Genomic DNA, 19,555 nt, shown 5'->3' with positions numbered 1-19,555 from the left:
AAGAAGCATCCCATAACCAAGGACAAAACTTGGGCACATTACTCTGATAATGTTCAAACAATGCCTGAAGCAAAGGAAGCATTGGGATTCGATAGGGATTCAATAATCAAAGCAATTCCAGGTTCAAGACAGGCAAAATCATGAACACAGTTTTTTCTATGATGGTGTGGGTGTTCAGGCCCTATGTCATTCCAATTTCTCCAGTCTCATTTTTATGTTCCTAGTTCATCGTTTTTTTGTTTTATTTGTAACTCTGATCAATGTTCGGGGCATTCAGCATCTCTTTACATTACTCTGTTCCATTGCACCGGCCTTTCTCTGTTTTGCTCTTTTTCTCTTTTGAAGAACCCTAACCCTCCCTCAATTCATCAACCTGCAAACCTCTTCTTTCAGTCTCATATTAGTCCTGTGATTTTGCTCCACTGGCTTTTTTCTCTCTTTTGGGGAGCAATGGTCGTAACCACATGTATGAGTTTCAAAGATTCCTCTGTGAAACTATGGATTCACTATGATGCTGTCCAAACCTGAACCCGTGTGACTACCGCTGCTCCCCCAGTCTGAAGGTCTACCTCTGTGGGATGAAGAGATCAAATTAACTACAGATGAGTGGTTATAAAAGAAGGACGAGTTGTTTTGTGAAAGCTTCATGAACATCATAACAGGTTTTGGTTGTGCTGGTTTTTCTCTTCATAAGTTGGACTGTGACAGTACAGGTTGGCTCCACAGTCCTTGGCAGCTTGAACCCAGGACCATCGATAATGAAATCAGAGATTGAGCTGGGCACACAGTCAGCAAGAGTAGGTGCAAGTGCTCAAATGCCATCATTTATAACCATAAAGTGTTCAAAGTGTAAGTGCTTCAATAATACAATCTATGAAAGTTAAAAACAATTACATGATTAAACCAGAATAAAACCATACAGTTATCAGGTCCTTTCTCTTCTTCCACTTGAGCCCAGTACATCTTCCACTCTCCATCTCTCCGACTCATCCTGCACAGATCTTGCAGTCGGCAGAGACGCCAGCAGTGGCAGTGCCAGTTGTCCTACCACCATCAGTGCTACCAGGTCTGCGGTTTTCTCACCCAATTGGGCTATTTTTCATCATCTTCTTCAGGAGAAAATGGGCCATTCCAAGTTACTTTTTAAAAAACGCAGCACTTTGAGCTATTCTTCAACCCCTGTAACGAATTTTTACCATGCTTCTCATCCATCTGACACTATCTGGATTTTTATGTACCTAGCCCTCTCGCTATGACACTGACCCCAGCTTTCCGGTGTGTCATTTTGTCTACCTCAGGCATTGGGTTATTTTTTAGAGCAAAATCGCTATTGTTAACCAGTCATTGGGCTATAATTTTTTAGGAACCTGGCAACCCACACAGCAGCAATGGTGATGCCTCCCTACCAGATGAGCTGAACAACTTCTTTGCATGGTTTGAGGTGCAGAACAAAGAGCCTGCGAGAAAAGCAACACCTCCCTCCACTGACCAGGTACTTTGTCTCTCCATAACTGATGTGAGGAGGACTCTATCCAGAGTCAATCCATGCAAGACTGCAGGACCTGACAACATTCCTGGCCGTGTGCTCAAAGAATGTGCCAGGTCTACTGGCTGGTGTCCTCATAGACATCTTCAACACATCTCTGAGCTGGTCGTCAGTCCCAGCATGCTTCAAGTTGACTACCATCATACCAGTGCCGAAGAAGTCATCGGTGACATGCTTGAATGACTATTGACCAGTTGCACTCACGCCAATCATCATAAAGTGCTTCGAAAGGTTAGTCATGTCACACACAAAGACTAAATCTCCCTCCCTCCCTTGACCCTCTTCAGTATGCGTACCGCTCAAACAGGTTAACTGATGATGCCATATGCTCTGCCCTTCACCTCTCACTGACACATCTGGATAAAAAAGACTAATGTCAGGATGCTATTCATAGACTTTAGCTCCGCCTTCAACACAATCATCCCTCCAAAGCTGGTTGTAAATATGAGCAGGTTGGGCCTGAACACCACTCTCTGCAATTAGATCCAGGAGTTCTTGACAAAGAGGCCCCAGTCAGTTTGGATGGGCTGCAACACTTCCAGCAACATCATACTGAGCACTGGAGTGCCACAGGACTGCGTGCTTAGTCCACTGTTCTTCACCCTGCTGACTCACGACTGCACAGCAACGCACAACACCAACCACATCATCAAGTTTGCGGATGATACAACAGTGCTGGGACTGATAAGCAGGGATGTCGAAACAGCATACAGAGGTGTGGTGGAACGGCTGTCTGCATGGTGTGAAGACAACAATCTATCTCTTAATGTCGACAAGACAAAAGAGATAACCGTGGACTTTAGAAAATCACATCCTGCCCACATCCCACTCAGCCTCAACGGTTTAGATGTGGAGACTGTTAGGAGTACCAAGTTCCTTGTGTGCACATAACTGAGGAACTTACGTGAATGCAAAACACCTCATCACTAATCAAGAAAGCCCAGCAGAGACTACACTTCCTGAGGCAGCTGAAGCGAGCAAGTCTTCCCCCTATCATCCTCACCATGTTCTACAGAGGCACCATTGAGAGTGTTCTGACCAGCTGCATCACTGTCTGGTATGGTAACTGCAACATATCCGACCGCAAGCGCCTGCAAAGGCTAGTGAAGACAGCAGAGAACATTATTGGGGTGCCTCTCCCTTCACTGGACATATATTACAAACCCAGTGTTCGCAAGGCCTGCAGCATTGTGCAGGACCCCTTACACCCCTCACATGGACTTTTCACACTTCTGCCATCCAATAGAAGATCATGCAGCATCAAAGCCAGATCTGCCAGGCTGCAGGAGAGTTTTTACCCCCAAGCTGTTAGACTCCTTAACACCATGCTGCCCCCTGGGATCTTCCACACGGCCTCAACCACCTCTAAAAACAGAACTTTTATACATGTGAGCCACTGTCCTGTGTGCATGTAGAAAAAGGACTGAAAATCTCATACTGACCTTTAAGGATTTTGACACTCTTGATATCCTTCTGTTGTGAAACACTCTGACCTGTTATTGTTTACATGTCTTAAACAACTATTATCATACACTGATAATTTCTGTATTATCTACGTATATCTATTATTTATTTATTATATTACATATCTATTGACTATATTTATGTATCTAGATTGCAAATACCATACATTGCATCAATGTTCATCTTGCTAACTACATGTCAATATTGCTGCTACTTCTTTGTCTTGTCTTTGCACAATGTCTTGTTTGTGTTTTAAATCTTAATTTTAATTCTATTTTTAATTTATCATTTGCATTTCATGTTATTACACTGTGGACCCTGAGCTTCGCAATTTCGTCTATCTGTATACTTGTATATGGTTGAGATGACAATAAAGTTCACTTTGACTTTGAACCATGTCCACCATGCTCTTCTATAATAATTCTTTGTATTTATATAGCGCTTTTCTCAATACTCAAAGCGCTCAGCAATTGCAGGATAAGGACCTTGCTCAAGGGCACAACAGAGCAGAGCCTCTTTTGCATTCACGGGATTTGAACCGGCAAACTTCCGATTGCCAGTGCAGATCATTAGCCTCAGAGCCACCACTCAAGTATCTTCTGGATCTCTAGGAAGGATTCCACCACAATCCCACCTGCTCCTCCATAAACTCTGCAGGGAATGGCCTAACCCAGAGCGTTGATTACTTACATACTTGCTTGCTCACTTGCTCCTCCATAGGGCTATCGACATCTCTGCCTCTTCTCCCTCACACTGGCTCAGACACCTGATACTGCACTCACTCTCATGGTTCTGCTTCTTCCTTGTCTTCTCCTTCTTTTGCCATGCAGGCTTCCTTTATAGCACCGATTGGGTGGAGGTGCTACAATCAGCCACTCTGAGGTGTAAATGAAGAACTTGACCGAGAACACAGGTTTTCTTAATCTGTTATTGTCCTGCTAGGTAGCCTACCATACATTACAGATTTCACTTTTTTTCTACATGTTAGTAAGTTATACAAATCACAAAGAAATTAGGGTTAGGGTATACAAAAAAACCTTCCCAGAATGAAATTGTGCTTGAATAAGCAATGGCTCTATGAAGAACAACACAACCCAATAAAAGACCATAAAGTGCCATCACACAAGCAGTATTTTTAAGAGTGTTGGTCCAGTCCCAAGGTTTACAGTATCCCCAACCTCAATACTTCACCACTTTTTATCTGCGGATTAAATATTTAAACTTCGATCATTACTTTAGTGTGAGTGCTCAGTTGTGTAATGATGAGAATTCTGTTAGCAGATTTGAATAAAGACTCCCAGTCTCCATTGTTTATTTCCATCACCACTATTGAAGATAACAGAAGAGAATACAATCCTGATGATCCTACAGTCTGAACACACACACTGTGCTCACAAGAAAAGGCTATAAGTTAAAAGTTTAAAATGACTTCTGGGAGAGCACATTATCAGAGGAAGTAGGTTACAACAGCTTGAAAAAGTGTGTGACAGTGCTGGCCATAACAAGAAGCAGCTCTTAATGAATAAGCACAGGCTTGTCTTTATTATTTACCACCTTTCCTTCTGAATTAATCTAATTAAAACACCCATTATGTGCAGACATTATTAAAAAAAATATTTAAACAAGAAGTTATCATACTGAGACCAAGGGTTCCCAACTCCAGTCCTGGAGGGCCGCAGTGGCTGCAGGTTTTCATTCTAACCCTTTTCTTAATTACTGACCTGTTTTTGCGGCTAATTAACGTATTTTGAATTAATTTTAATTGACTTGCTCTTGAAGACTCAGACCCCTCAATTGTTTCTTTTTCCTTAATTAGCTACCAAACAATAATGAGATACAAAATGAGCCAAAACATGACCTGCAAACTGTGTCCATCATAAAATATCTGACAATAAATAAAGATGAAGGTCTCAAGAATGCTGATCTACTCAGGTCCCCAAAACATCTGAACAGTGCTCTTATAAAAGAGAAAATCAATAGTTTCGGAAATGTATGCTATTGCACAATGAAAGCAGCAACAAGCCACGGAATTAAAGAATGAGTTTAATTAACAATTAAAATAAGAAATTGGTTGGAATTTGAGGTCCTGACTTAGTTGGTCTTGTGTTGGCTCACTCATTTCACATTTCACTTCTGTTTGCGAGCCATTTAAGGAAAGACATTAAATAATTCAGAGGAATGATGAATAAATTCAGGGGAACAAATCTTAAAAAACAAGTACATTAAAAATGAATTGAAAAGAAGTGAAGTAGCAGCAAAAACAGGTCACTCATTAAGAAAAGGGTTAGAATGAAAACCAGCAGCCACTGCAGCCCTCCAGGACTGGAGCTGAGAACCCCTGGCTTAGACATTTATGAAGGCGTCACAAAAAGGTGTTATTTTATCATTTATGTTGTTCCATCATTTTTCAAAAATGTATTCATTCAAAGCCCATATTCCAAGCAGATGTTAATAGAAAAACAAATAGTAAGAATACATATTGCGCATATATAGTGAATATATATTAGACTCATCCAGGGGCACTTGCAGCCATGTCATCAGCTCGCTGGAATCCAGTAACATTGTATTTCTCTCAACTGAACCTGGAGATAAAAAAAGATATGGTGAGATATTTTTAAGCAGTTATGTTGTATATACTGTGTTAGAAATTTGTTCAGATTAATGAATTAATTTTACATAAGCATATGAAAGCTTTTCCTTTAGCGTCGCTCCCCTGTCAGTCTTTGATACACAAAAAGTCATCCTGATGTGCAGCAACTCTGCTTTCATTCCAACTAGAGTCACTTTAATTAAAAATGAATAAAATCAACAAATATAAACAGGAGCAGAAATATTTCAAATGGAAGAACACCATGGTTTGGAATGACTAAATTATTTAAACCCATCCCAGCCTGTTGGATTGAAGCTTGTAGCAGAGGTGAACAACGTCAGTCCTGGAGGGCCGCAGTGGCTGCAGGTTTTTATTTCCAATGGAGTAGCTCCATTAGACACCAGTCCTTGCCAATACCATCCAGCCATCCATTTTCCAACCCGCTGAATCCGAACACAGGGTCACGGGGGTCTGCTGGAGCCAATCCCAGCCAACACAGGGCACAAGGCAGGAAACAATCCTGGGCAGGGTGCCAACCCACCGCAGGCCAATACCACATCTTAATTCATTTTAATGGCTTGTTAGTGGTTTAACTCTGCAATGTCAGGTCATTCTTATATCGTAGATTTTTCTTCTTTCTAAGGGTATCATCCAAATGATTTGAAGCCTATAACAGAAGAGTCATTTTCAGTTCTCTTACTTTCTCTTCAAAACATTTTACTAAACCAAATTGTGCATGATGAATACACACATGGAGACAAGTTAGATGAGAGCTTTTGATTTGCATCTTATTGCTAATAAAGAGCAATTAACAACAGTGAATGCAGCTGTTTAAGACTAAAATAAGCAATCAATGACAACCTGCCCGGCCAGGATGCCAAAATGGATGGAACCCAAAACTGGAGACACAACCCAGCAGGCATGGTCCTCACTTTCTGCCCCACTCTGGATGATCAAATAATGGATCGACAAGGGACGAGTGGACCTTTTATCCCCCAGCACGAAAGGTGGCAGTGCTCCCCTGGCTGGACCCCAGTATGGACACCCATGGGTTGCCTTGGTACCGTAGTTTATTAGGGTGATCCTGTAGAGGTCCTTGGGTGCCAGAGTGAAGATGCTGTGAAGAACGGATTTCACTATTTTGGAGAGCTTCCATGTGACCCAGAAGTGCTTCCGGCATGCAATGCTCTGACACCAGAAGTGCTCCCACGTCCACGGAACCTCTCTGCGTCATTCAGGGTTGAGAATCAGGGGGCTGAGGGTGAGAGCTCATGCAGAGGAGTGAAATGTGATAAAAGAGGAGAAGAGGACTTTATTAAAGACAAATACTGTGTTGGATTTTCAAAGAAAGCCTGTGAATGTGTCTCTGGGTAATAAAAAACAAATAATTTATCTCTAAACTGTGTTTCCTGGAGTTGTGTCTGGTGTTTGTGCTCTGTGCCACAACCTTGTGGTTGCCGCATTCAAAATCTTAACAATTGAGACAACTAAAAAGAAGCAGAAAAATGTCACTTGAGCAATAAGTGCTTCATCACTAATAAATGACTCCTCTTCCTGCAACTAGGTTGGAACAAAAACTTGCAGTCACTGCGAACCTCCAGGACCAAGTTTGCTCACCACTGCTTTATAGTATAGCCATTGTTGTAAAACGCTGATTACCTCAATGGAGCTTGGAAGTGAATGGAGCTTTCTTCAGTTTGTTTTTAAAATAATGAAGGTGCACTGATCTGTGGGCAGCCTTCCCATTTCTGGGAACTGACTAGTAATAATAATAATAATAATAATTCTTTACATTTATATAGCACTACTCAAAGAGCTTTACATAGTGAGACTGGAGCCACTTCATCCATCACTATCGTGCAACGGCAGCCATTTTTGCACCAGTACGCTGTTCGGTGCTGAAGTTTTGAGAAATAGAGCCAAATAGAGACAGGGGATAATTAGGGGGGCAGAATGACCAGGCCATGAAGAGCAATTTAGCCTGGACATCGGGTTATCCCCTACTCTTTACAAGGGATCTTTTTTGACTACAGAGAGTCAGGACCTCTGTTTTAAGTCTCATCTGAAGGATGCCACAATTTTTACAACACAGTGTCCCTATCACTGCACTGGGATCCACATTCAGACCACAGGATAAGTGCTCCATGCTGGCGTCACCAACACCTCTTCCAGCAGCAACCAAAGCTTTTTCCTAGATGGTCTTCCATCCAAGTGCTGGCTGGGTCCAATCATGCATAGTTTCAAGTGGATGACCTCCTCTGATGAGCATACGGTATGGCTGTTGACTAAAGTTTATTGACTTTGTCACTTTCTGTAAGTAGTTTTGCGCAATTTCCCCATGGCTACATAAGTTATTTTCAGGAAATGAGTAATGATGACTAAATTGGCCCAAGGAGAAAACAAAAGGCTGTGCTGAAGGACAGACTGGTTTCTACCATATGTATAATGTTTCCTGGATAGACTCAGCAGAGCTTGTGACCCTTAACTGGAAGGGTTGGATTTAGAGAACTTGTGAGTTCATTTTGTAATGTCAACCCTAAATGCCTAGATTTTATTTCCTTGCTCTCCTCCTATAAAAACATTAGTATCCACTTGATGTGCTGTTGAGTCTTTGTCCTCCCATTTATTTTATCTGCCTACTCTGTTCATTATAAGGATGTAATCTATGCTGATAGCCAACTTTGAATGGGATGCCAGTCCATCACAGGCTACAATCTTTCATAAATCCTCACACACTCACTTTTTACTTTCTTGTATACGAAGTATAGGGAAAGTATTGTAAACGTCCTCGAGATTTTGATGAATCTCAATGTTTTATACCTCTCAGAGTCTGATTTACTTTCTCGTAGGGAAAGTATTACAGTAATCCCTCCTCCATCGCGGGAGTTGCGTTCCAGAGCCACCCACGAAATAAGAAAATCCGCGAAGTAGAAACCATATGTTTATATGGTTATTTTTATATTGTCATGCTTGGGTCACAGATTTGCGCAGAAACACAGGAGGTTGTAGAGAGACAGGAACGTTATTCAAACACTGCAAACAAACATTTGTCTCTTTTTCAAAAGTTTAAACTGTGCTCCATGACAAGACAGAGATGACAGTTCCGTCTCACAATTAAAAGAATGCAAACATATCTTCCTCTTCAAAGGAAACAGAGAGGAAAGCAAACAAATCAATAGGGCTGTTTGTTTTTAAGTATGCGAAGCACCGCTGGTACAAAGCTGTAGCTGTAGCTGTAGCGGCAGCTCACACCCCCTCCGTCAGGAGCAGGGAGAGACAGAGAAAAACAAAGTCAAAAATCAATACGTGCCCTTTGAGCTTTTAAGTATGCGAAGCACCGTGCAGCATACTTAAAAGCTGCACACAGAAGGTAGCAACGTGAAGATAATCTTTCAGCATTTTTAGACGAGCGTCCGTATCGTCTAGGTGTGCGAACAGCCCCCCTGCTCACACCCCCTACATCAGGATCACAGATAGTCAGCGCAAGAGAGAGAGAAAGAAAAGTAAGTTGGGTAGCTTCTCAGCCATCTGCCAATAGCGTCCCTTGTATGAAATCAACTGGGCAAACCAACTGAGGAAGCATGTACCAGAAATTAAAAGACCCATTGTCCTCAGAAATCCGCGAACCAGCAAAAAATCTGCGATATATATTTAAATATGCTTACATATAAAATCCGCGATGGAGTGAAGCCGCGAAAGGCGAAGCGCGATATAGCGAGGGATCACTGTATAATTGTCCAAAAATTTGATTTCGAGATTTTGATGAATCTCAGTTGTTTTAGACCTTCGAAAATACCATTTTTGGAATTATGTCTGTGTGTGTGTATAAACACGATGACTCGAATATGCTTTCAGTTATGTCAACACAAATTTTGCATGCAAGTATTAGGTACAAAATGTAGATTTCTATCAACTTTTGAGCTATTTCCACGAACTGGAAGTGGTACTTTTTTATTCATGCAGCTGCAGTGTCCAATTTATTCAACTCTACTTTTATAATAATTGTTCGATATATTATTAATTTGATTTGATTTGTTGTTGATGGTTCTTTAATGTACTTAATTTTAAAACATAATCATTGTCTTGCACTTTACTTCTCAAATATCCATCCCCATTACTGAGTATATGAGAAAGTCTAGGGGAGACAACTCCTGATTTTAAATATTGAGTTTCCAGTTAACCTAATATTACATTTTTGTACCTGTATTGTCTCATCTGTGCATTTCTCTATTATGGCTGGTAACACACTATTTCACCACTGAGTGGCACTGTTGTCCATACTGCACTGTCATTCTATGTGAGTTCTCAATGTATTGTGTAGTCCTCGGCCATTGAAGAGATTTGGAGACATTGTGTGTATTTGTTTGTGGATCCTTAGAAAAACTTTTGTCCATCTTAGATGCCAGGTAGAAATTGGGTATGAAGGTTTGATCCACCATTAGGAACCCAAGCTGGGATATCACAAGCTTTTTGTGGTATGGCATTGTTAATCGATTTGGTCAAAAGATTGCTTATTAAATACATTTTCTAGATTAATTTAAAAAAAGAATGGAAGTGAACACTTATGTTTACTGGAGAACTGCCTTAGTGCTCCCTAACCTCTTAGCTAATGTTTTTATTTTTTGTTTGGCCTTCAGTTTATTAATTTGGTTACACTTAATGGTCACAAATATCACTGAGTGAGTGGTCCCTCAGTGTTATGAGTGATACTTTGTCATTTGTGATTCGATCTGTTCACTGTCCATCCTTCCAGCAATACGTTCATCCTTTCATTAATTATTTAACCCCTTCTTCCAAACTGAGGTCATAGTGAACCAGAGCTTGTCATCGTTATTGTTTTATCAAATACATCAAGCAATCATGGATGGGTTTCCAGTTCAGGGGACACTCACTCTTACTGGGTTCATTTCCAAATAGACACATCTTTGACACATGAAAGAAAAACTGGAGAATCCGGAAACCAATTCAGATACAATGAGAACCCACAAACTTCAGAGTGTCAGGACCAGGGGCTGGAAGGCAGCAGCACTGAGCACTACACCAACATGTCACCCCACTTTGTACTCTAGCGTGTTATCAAATCTTAGATGAACAAAAAATTAAACACAACAAGGTTTATGGACAGCAAAGACATCTGGAACAGCTGGACGAAAGAGAAGAATTTATGAGCTGCTTGCAACTTACCATTCAGAGGCACACATCTGTAGTTCACGGTGATATCGACTGACTCAAGAGTGATGTTTCCACCATTAATTTCTTTGACATTAAACTTTTCATAGGGTGGGATAAGCACTTCAGATTCATCACACAAGGAATAATTTGAAATGTCTGCCCCATGGCATGTTGTGATGTTGAAAAATGTTACATCACCAAATCTTATTGCTGTTGAAAAATCTGTAGAAGATGATGCAAATCTCCCAAAACGAAATGCTTCTCCTTGATTTGGTCGTATCTCTACCATAACTCCACGGTAAGCCCTGATGCAGCTGAGGGTCTGGATAGCATTGAGGGTTTGGATGGCCTTGGTAAGCAGGAAATGCACAGACCTGTAGTGCTTCTTTGTTGTCTTATTTACACCATGTTCCACTGCATCATTCAGATCAGAATAGATAAAATCACCTGTGTAGGCCATAACAGCAAGGGTGGTATTCCTATCTAAATAATTTGGTGTAGGTGGGTCCCAGTTGTCGAAGAATTCAATCGCTTCATCCCAGGCTAAGGTGAGGTTTTTGTTATTTTCTATGTCATTATTCAAGTAATACTCAGTAACTTCCTTTTCTGTTTCATCTCGGCATCCCTCATAATCATCATCATAGGATTCTTCATAAATGTATGGAGTCTGAAATAAGGGAGAAGGAGGGATCAGCAGGAAAATCATGCAGTGCCAGAGCCTGTATACTTTTGTTATTGGGTACAATAATGGATGGATATTTAATATGACTCCATTGTACGCAGCTTAAAATTTTCCTGCAATATGTCTCTGTCCTGCTAAATTCATAGCAGTCTCCATCCCACTTAACTTAATTCAGATATTCAGGATGTCTTGAGATTTCCCAGCAGAATTGGGCACAGGTCAGAAACATCCATGGGCAGGGCTCACTAACACACACAGGGTCGGTTTAGAGCCACTAATTAACCTAACTTCCAAATCTTTGGGATTGTGGGAGGAAACACCACAGAGACATAAGGAGAACATTCAAACCCTACAGAGAAAGTGACCAGTTTTCTTTGAGATGTATAAAAACTAAACTTGCCATAAACCCACGCACATTTTCATGGTAGCCCCCTACCGTGCAAATGCACATTTCCGCTCAGTTTTGCAAACTGGCTGCACCGAGCGTCAAAGCAGTGCTTCTGTTTCTGTATCATTTCTCTTTCTTTTTCAGATTTGAATCCATGATGTGGGTTGTATCAAATTCACTGAAATTAATTGCCTTATTGTTTACAAATTTAATACACTTGATTGTAATCAGTCTGTAATAATATAATGGTGCACAGAATGGCCAAACTATTCCAACTACCAAGGCTGCTTTAATGTTGTTAGAAGACATTGCAAATGGAAGAATTAGAACAGAACACATATTTAGAGATGATGATGACTGGCTTCTTTGTCAGTTTCAATTTCCAAGACCTTTCCTCTTGGAGCTGTGTGCTGAACTGGCGCCAGCTTTACAAAGGCAGACTTTGAGGAATTGTGATCTACCTGCTCCTTTGCAAGTTTTGTCCACTTTCGGGTTTTTAGCCACAGGAGCTTTTCAATGTGAACTTGCTGACCGATTGGGTATTTCACAATCATCACTGAGTCACGCCATAACATCTGTATAAGATGGTATTATCCACTTATCATCCAGATAGATAAGATTTTCTTACACTGCGGTTGAACTGGAAAACATAAAAGCACAATTCTCAGCAACGTCTGGTTTTCCAAATGTAATCAGAGCAGTCAACTGCATGCACATTACTATAGCAACGACGCCAGACAAGTTACGTCAGCCAGGGATGAATAACCAAAAGATTGAGCTGGCATTACATCATATATGGCAGGAGAGCCTATAAAAACAGCAGCTCCGTACAGTTGCAGGTACTTTTTCCAAAAGGCAAGCAGTCCTTTTAAGGATAGCGAGTTACCAGAAAAGAGCCATGTAAAGTGCAAAGAATTGATTTGTTGTGGAGCTCGGTGCCAACGCTACACTATAAAGGCGCCTTCAGAGAATTAATTTGGTTATGTAAATAAGGAGCATTTCCGCTCTATTAATGTGCTGCTCGATAGTGCATAGAAAGTGTCTTGCCTTGTGCATCGGACAGCGTTACAACTTCGTTTGAATGTAATTAGCAGAATGTAAAACCAGGTAATCAAGTGCAGCATTTCTTTTTTAATCAATTAATTTAATTTGTGCTCAATATTACATAGTACAGGCCTTATATTCTAAGTTAATTGGCCACATCCCTTACAGCATCCACTGTTCCATTTTATGACTGCAGAACAACGTCTGTCAGCACACAGCCAGAAGATCGCCCGGCAGTTTCTGAGGCAGAGGTGTGTGTACAGCAGCACTTTAATATCCCACCACTTTTTATTTCCGGCACTGTGCGACTTTCTGAAGTTGAACTTTCGAGTGTCTCCGCTGCTCTGTATCACTTGATCAACTTCCTTTGATTGTTTATACCACTGCTTAAGCCAACAAATAGTATGTTTTTCCTTTGCTGAAATTCTTTTTTTTCACGTGCTTTTGCTGTTGTCTTTTAACCAAACACAGAACGGAAGATGATATTTAGATTGATTTGCATATTAAAATATGCAAATTATGGGAAGAGTCAGGGTGGGGCGGCAGTCGCATGCAACTGCGTTACATTTCATGCTGACACGGATTTATGGATTTGAAGTTGGCTTACATATGGTTTTGTGCATCTGAATTTCCACTTTTTTTCCGTATGCTGTGTTCTAGTGTGAATTCAATGCACGCCATTATATTTGAGGCCTCAGGTCACTGGATTTGTGAGGCAGTAGCTGTGCCCTCTGAACTGCATGTAAAATTCAGCATAATCAGTAGCTCAATTTCTTTTAATGCAAACTATATGGTATATAAGTATGCATAAAGGAAGCATTTGCCAACCTGTCCATTTCAACGCTTACTGAAAGGTTTAATAGCAACACATGACAGAAAAGTTTCACACACTCATATATCACTTCGAGCAACATGAAGGGCTGTTGGCTCAATGGAAACTTGGGTTTAATTTAGGAAACATTTTTATTGTGTGATGTATTTAATTTAGGAAAGACATGGGAAAGTTTATTACCATTTAATACTTTTACTGTATTCCATCCAGTGGAACAGTGGTGCAATTGTTTCATGTTTTTAATCTTAGTACACTCATTGTTTTACTTTAAATGCCCATTTACATTTACTATATTTATGTTTTATTCTGTGTAAGAGTGGCGCTAAAGCAGCTGATTCAGTCAAAATCTTTACACTAGTATATAGTACTGTATGTAAAGCAATATTTCTCTATTGGCTCCGATAAGCTTCTGGATCATTGATCACTGATCCAGCTCATCATCATCTGCCTGCCTAATCTGGAATATTCTTCAGTATAGAGCGGTGTAATGTTTTTAATTGAATCATCTACAACAGTTTATATTGAGATGGACTGTAGTACATATAGTAAGAACATAAGAAAGTTGACAAACAACCATACAGTCCATCAAGTCCATTTGTTTAGCTAATAGCTAAGCTGTCCCAATATCTCCATCAGATTCTTCTCAAAGGCTGTCAAGGTTTCTGCTTCAGCTATGGATCTTGGTAGTTTGTTCCAGATTCCTACTACTCCTGGCGTAAAGAAGTGCTTCCTAGTTTAAATCCTAAATGCACTTCCCCTTGATTTCCACAGGTTTCCTCAAGTATGTCATTTACCCTTAAGTTGAAAGAATTGTGCTGAATCTACTTTATCAGTGCCTTTGAGAATTTAGCAAACCCGTGCCCGTATTTATCAAGCACCTCAGAGTAGGAAAAATTGGTCCTAACTGGCTCAGAAATCTCTCAGTGATGCAATTTTGAAGTAAGAATAAAAGCATTTTAACAATTTTTTTAAGGTTAGGAAACTCCTCCTCACTTTAATGGGAGTTAGGAGCACTCGTGAGCTGTCCTAAATAGCTAGGAGCTGTCAGAAGATGGCCTTCAGGCAGAGATGGGCACACACATCCAGAGAACGGCTGAATGTTTTGTAACTGCTTGGTAACAACAAGCTCATGAAAAGATATCGATTTGACAGAGATCAATAATATTTGTGCAAAGTTTGTATGTTACGTGATTGCTCCATCTACTGTAAGTACAGATACCAAGTGCTGTCAGCTGAAATGAAAAAGTTAGTAGTGTTACATGTAAAATGAAATGCCAGTGATTTGAGTATGTCAAATCCAACCCTTTCTCGAATTTTACATCAAACTTTAAATACCCTTTAAGGGTGCATGCAGGCTTATACAATTTCCCACGACTTCATGTGAGGTAATCTTAAAACAAGCTGTATTTGTGCAAATCTGCACGCTCATAAAGATCATTGCTCCAAGTTTGGTGAGCACGTATATATAACCCACAAGCGATAGCACAGTATCAACATTCAAGTGGTGGTGTGGTGCGTCTTTAAGTCCCATGATGCACTTGGTTGCTCTCCTCTCCTCTACACAACTTCAAGTGCTGGTATGTTTTTCTTGTAGTGTGGTGACCAGAACCTCAAACAATCCTCCAGATGTAGTCTTTCTATTGCATTGCATAGTCTACGTATAACATACTTTGATTTATATTTAGTTTTTTTACAATATAACCTAAGTATGAGAGGAATGCTGTGAGTGTGCAGTGAGTCACATGTGTACCAGAATAAGAAATTATTGATGCATCCAACTTACCGACTCAGCCTCATCCACAATATTCACAAAAGACAGCAGGAGGATCTTGTAGATAACAAGAGACATTTGAAACTTTATTTCTTCTTTCTGTTAAAAAAGAGAAGAAAGAAACAAACAAAAAAGCACATAATAATAATAATAATAATAATAATAATAATAATAATAATAATAATAATAATAATGCATTTTATTTATAGGGCACTTTACATTAGCAGTAAATCTCAAAGTGCTACATAAAAAGTTTAAACAAAGGAAAAGCAAGATAAAACAGAGATAAAACAACAATAATTACAGCATTCTTGTTAATAAGCTTTCCTAAATAGAAAAGTCTTTAGCTGTTTTTTAAAAACAGCCCACAATCTGCTGTGTTCTCAGGCTCTCTGGTAGGGCGTTCCAGAGCCGTGGAGCAGCGGCTCCCGAGGCTTGGTCTCCCATTGTATGACGTTTGGTCACAGGGGGGCGAAGGCGGTGGGTATTTGCAAAACGGAGGTTTGTTGCAGTGGATTGTAATATAAGAAGTTCCTTAAGATATTGTGGAGCATTTCCATGGATGCACTGCTGAGTAAACAAACAGAGTTTGTATTCGATACAGAGATGGATAGGGAGCCAATGAAGTGACCGAAGGATTGGTGAGATATGTTCATATTTCCACACCCTCATCAGGATTCTTGCAGCACTATTTTGAATTTGTTGGAACTTTTGAAGGCTCTTTCTGGGGATCCCAATGAGGAGTGCATTACAATAGTCCAGTCTGCATGAGACAAAGGCATGAATGAGCTTTTCAGCATCACAGAGGGAGAGGTAGGGACGGAGTTTGGCTATGTTTCAGACATGAAGGAATGCAATTTTACAAAGGTGATGGACATGTGTATCAAATGACAGATGGGAGTCTAACTTGACACCCAGATTTTTAACAGAAGGGTAGAGGGTAATGGTACGGTCAGAAAAGGAAATACAATTTACAGAGGAACGAAGTTGATGGGGGGTGCCAATTAAAAGAGCTTCAGTTTTGGTGCTGTTCAGCTTGGGGAAGTTCTTGGACATCCAGGCCTCAATCTTACCCAAGCAAGAGGAAAAAGTTGATGGAGGTGTAAGAGAAGTCGAATCCAGTCTCACATAGAGCTGCGTATCATCGGCATAGCAATTGAATGAAACTCCATGACTGCAGATTATGTGATCCAGCAGTAGCATATAGATATTAAAAAGGGTCGGCCCAAGGACTGATCCTTGTGGGACCCCACAGGTGACAGTGTGGGTATGAAACTTACTATCCCCCAAGGCCACATACTCAGCCCTATGTGTAAGATTAGACTCAAACCGATCGAAAGCAATGCCAGAAAGTCCAATTATATAGTGAAGATGATGAAGAAGAATATTATGATCTACCGTATCAATTGCAGCTGTGAGGTCCAGGAGGATAAGGAGTGATGGAGAGCCCTGGTCAGCAGCCATCAGGAGGTCATTGGTGACTCTGACCAAGGCTGTCTCTGCACTGTGAGAAGTTCGGAAGCCAGATTGAAATTTTTCAGACAGATTACATTTTTGAGGTGATCCTGAAGCTGGACCAAAACAACCTTTTCCAAAACCTTAGACAAAAATGGAGCTTTGGAGATCGGACGATAGTTTGCTATCACTTCAGGATCCATAGAGGATTTTTTTTAAATGAGATCTAATTTTTGTGGTTTTCAAGGCCAGTGGGACTAAGCCTCTCTGGAGAGAGTGATTAGTGATGTCAGCAATAAGAGGGCTTATATCTGATATATTAGCTTTTACCAAAGGAGTAGGAAAAGGGTCCAATGAACACGTTGAAGGCCTCATCCTCTGTATGATGCCCTCAGCTTTTTTAACTGTGGTACAAAGGAACTGGGAAAGGTAGCCCATTTGCTTTGTTGTAGAAACATCCAGTGATGGAGGGCTGGAGGTGGACAATGAGGAGCGGATGATGTCTACCTTAGAGGTGAAATATTCAATAAAATTATTGCACTGCTCCTCTGTGAAATTATTACAGGCATAGGTGTGAGGATTGAGTAAATGATTTATCACTTAAAAAAGTTGTTTGGAGTTTCCAGGACTGTTGTTGATAAAATTTGAATAGTATTGAGATCTGGCATTGGTCAGTGCCCTGGAGTAGTTTTTTTGGTGTTCCCGATAAGCTAATTTGTGGAGCATTAAAATGGTTGCAACAAAACGCAGCTCGAGGGCTCACCCAGCTGCTTTCGTATGTCGAAGCTCACTTGTAAACCCACGGGGCAGATTTTACAAAAGAGACCACTCGTGATTTAACTGGGGCATCGCTCTCAAGAATGTTGTGGAGCACATTGTTATAGTAATTGACTAATTCACTGACAGAAGAAAGCAATAGAGAAGATCTTAATGTCAGCATTTAAATCAGTCAAATTAATTTTTTTCAGGTTCCTGAAGCGGATACAGCGCTGTGGTTTAGAGTATAGCGAAAATGTGGGTAAATCCATTGAGACAATTTTGTGATTGGAAACATGCAGATCAAGTACTTGGAGATCAGAGATGAGGTCTGAGTCAGTAATGACTAAATTGAGGGTATGGCCCTTGTTGTGAGTGGGGACCTCGACAGGTTGCCTCAGATTTAGGCAGTCCAGGAGCTCTAAAAGCTGGGCAGCAGAGTAATTAGAGGGAGTGTCCACATGAATGTTCAGATCTCCAAGAATCAGTACATTTGATGATGTTGTACAGAAAGATGAGAGCAGTTCATTCATTTCCGTACTTAAATCAGGGTGTTGTTTTGGTGATCGGTAAATAAGAAGTATTGTTATAAAAAATGGATGCTTGCAATTAATTGCCAGGCATTTAAAAGTTGAGAATTTAGGAAGGGGGAGAAGTGATAATTGCAAATCAATCCGATGAATTACAGCCAGACCACAGCCACAGCCAGAGCTGTGGGCCTTTTCGACTTAGGCGTACCCAGGAGGGCAGGACTTGTTGAAAACTGAGTATACCTTGAATTTATGCCAGGTCTCAGTCAAACAGATAATGTCAATCCCCCTGTCTACAATGTGATTATAAATTAGACACGCTTTATTTGTCAGGGACTGAACATTAAAAAGTTCAACTTTGATGTTTTACGAGGTGTTGCTTTTAACCAGAGGACGAAGAAAGCTGAAACCCACTCCAGGCTTTCCGTTTCGCCTGGGCCTCCGCCAAGCAGTGTTTTTAGTCTCCTTGGTGATGGTGCTCGGATAACATGTTTTGGCTGCAACGGAGCGAGTTGCTGCTGACCACAAGGACGGAATAGTGCTCCCAGTCTTGATGTAAACAAACCGCCGACCAGACCCCCTATGGGCATAGTGGGGGAGATGTAGGAGTCCAAGTTATTTGATGACTATGATGTCTAATGGAAGGCTGTGGTTGTTGAGCTCCAACAGTTGCGATGGCAGATACCGAAGCATGCTGGTGAGCGGAGGAGAATGGTCCCAATGTAAATAGTCGGCCGAGATCCCCAAGATCCCCATCAATAGAGCCAACATCCAGGAAATGTAATAGCGGGCAGAACACTGGCGGAGGAAATGTGGGCAATTTGCAATTGACTCCAAAAACCTTAGTTCAGATGACAATATTAAAAGGTATTCCTCAAGAAATCCCAAATGTCATCCACAGAAAACTCAAGTGGTATCAGTGAGTATCAGTCAGTTGGAGACCGATACAGGCTAGCGCCAATGACACAACGCAAGTCGGGCCTACAACTGCTGCAGGTAAGATTTCTCCCAAAAGCTACGATATTAAACGCTGTAAGTCATTAACAGCAAATTACAGCTGCTAAATGCTAAAGTTCTGTATAGTATCCAGAAAACAGCTACAATCAAACGACATTCAAGTAATACAAATACAAATACTTAAATAATGGTTATAGCATGGAGAAGCGATGAACAGTCAGCACCTGCCTCTTCTCCCCTGCACATAAACACTCTATCTCTAAATTTAGGATTTAGGTTTATCAGATAATTCACTAAGTTATATTGGCATTTATTTATTTGAATTTGTTCTTACTTGTATTGTTCTATACCTTTATAGTACACCCCTG

At 40.7% G+C, this 19,555-nt stretch overlaps 1 protein-coding gene across 1 annotated transcript; it reads right to left on the bottom strand.

The window, feature by feature from the left end:
• Positions 1–5,393: 5,393 nt before the first annotated feature.
• LOC114652463 (erythroblast NAD(P)(+)--arginine ADP-ribosyltransferase-like) lies at positions 5,394–15,579 on the bottom strand. The gene is made up of 3 exons (XM_051927606.1): positions 15,502–15,579; positions 10,785–11,439; positions 5,394–5,592 (listed from the first exon to the last, which is right to left on the bottom strand). The coding sequence occupies exons 1-3, from the start codon at positions 15,565–15,567 to the stop codon at positions 5,459–5,461; spliced, it is 855 nt and encodes a 284-aa protein (XP_051783566.1). The 5' UTR covers positions 15,568–15,579; the 3' UTR covers positions 5,394–5,458.
• Positions 15,580–19,555: the final 3,976 nt, after the last annotated feature.

This window comes from Erpetoichthys calabaricus, chromosome 5 (assembly GCF_900747795.2).
Source record: "Erpetoichthys calabaricus chromosome 5, fErpCal1.3, whole genome shotgun sequence".
NCBI classification, from domain to species: Eukaryota; Metazoa; Chordata; class Cladistia; order Polypteriformes; family Polypteridae; genus Erpetoichthys; species Erpetoichthys calabaricus.
The sequence above is the reverse complement of the archived record's forward strand: the minus strand, read 5'-3'. Positions and strand labels throughout refer to the sequence as shown.

What these genes read in the sequence shown, in the direction of transcription:
- LOC114652463 (XM_051927606.1), bottom strand. Translation starts at nt 15,567, where the DNA reads ATGTCTCTTGTTATCTACAAGATCCTCCTGCTGTCTTTTGTGAATATT. An exon ending in TTGTGGATGAGGCTGAGTCG is followed by an intron (nt 11,440 to 15,501) that starts GTAAGTTGGATG and finishes CCCTTATTTCAG; the next exon opens with ACTCCATACATTTATGAAGA. An exon ending in CAGATGTGTGCCTCTGAATG is followed by an intron (nt 5,593 to 10,784) that starts GTAAGTTGCAAG and finishes TTTTATCTCCAG; the next exon opens with GTTCAGTTGAGAGAAATACA.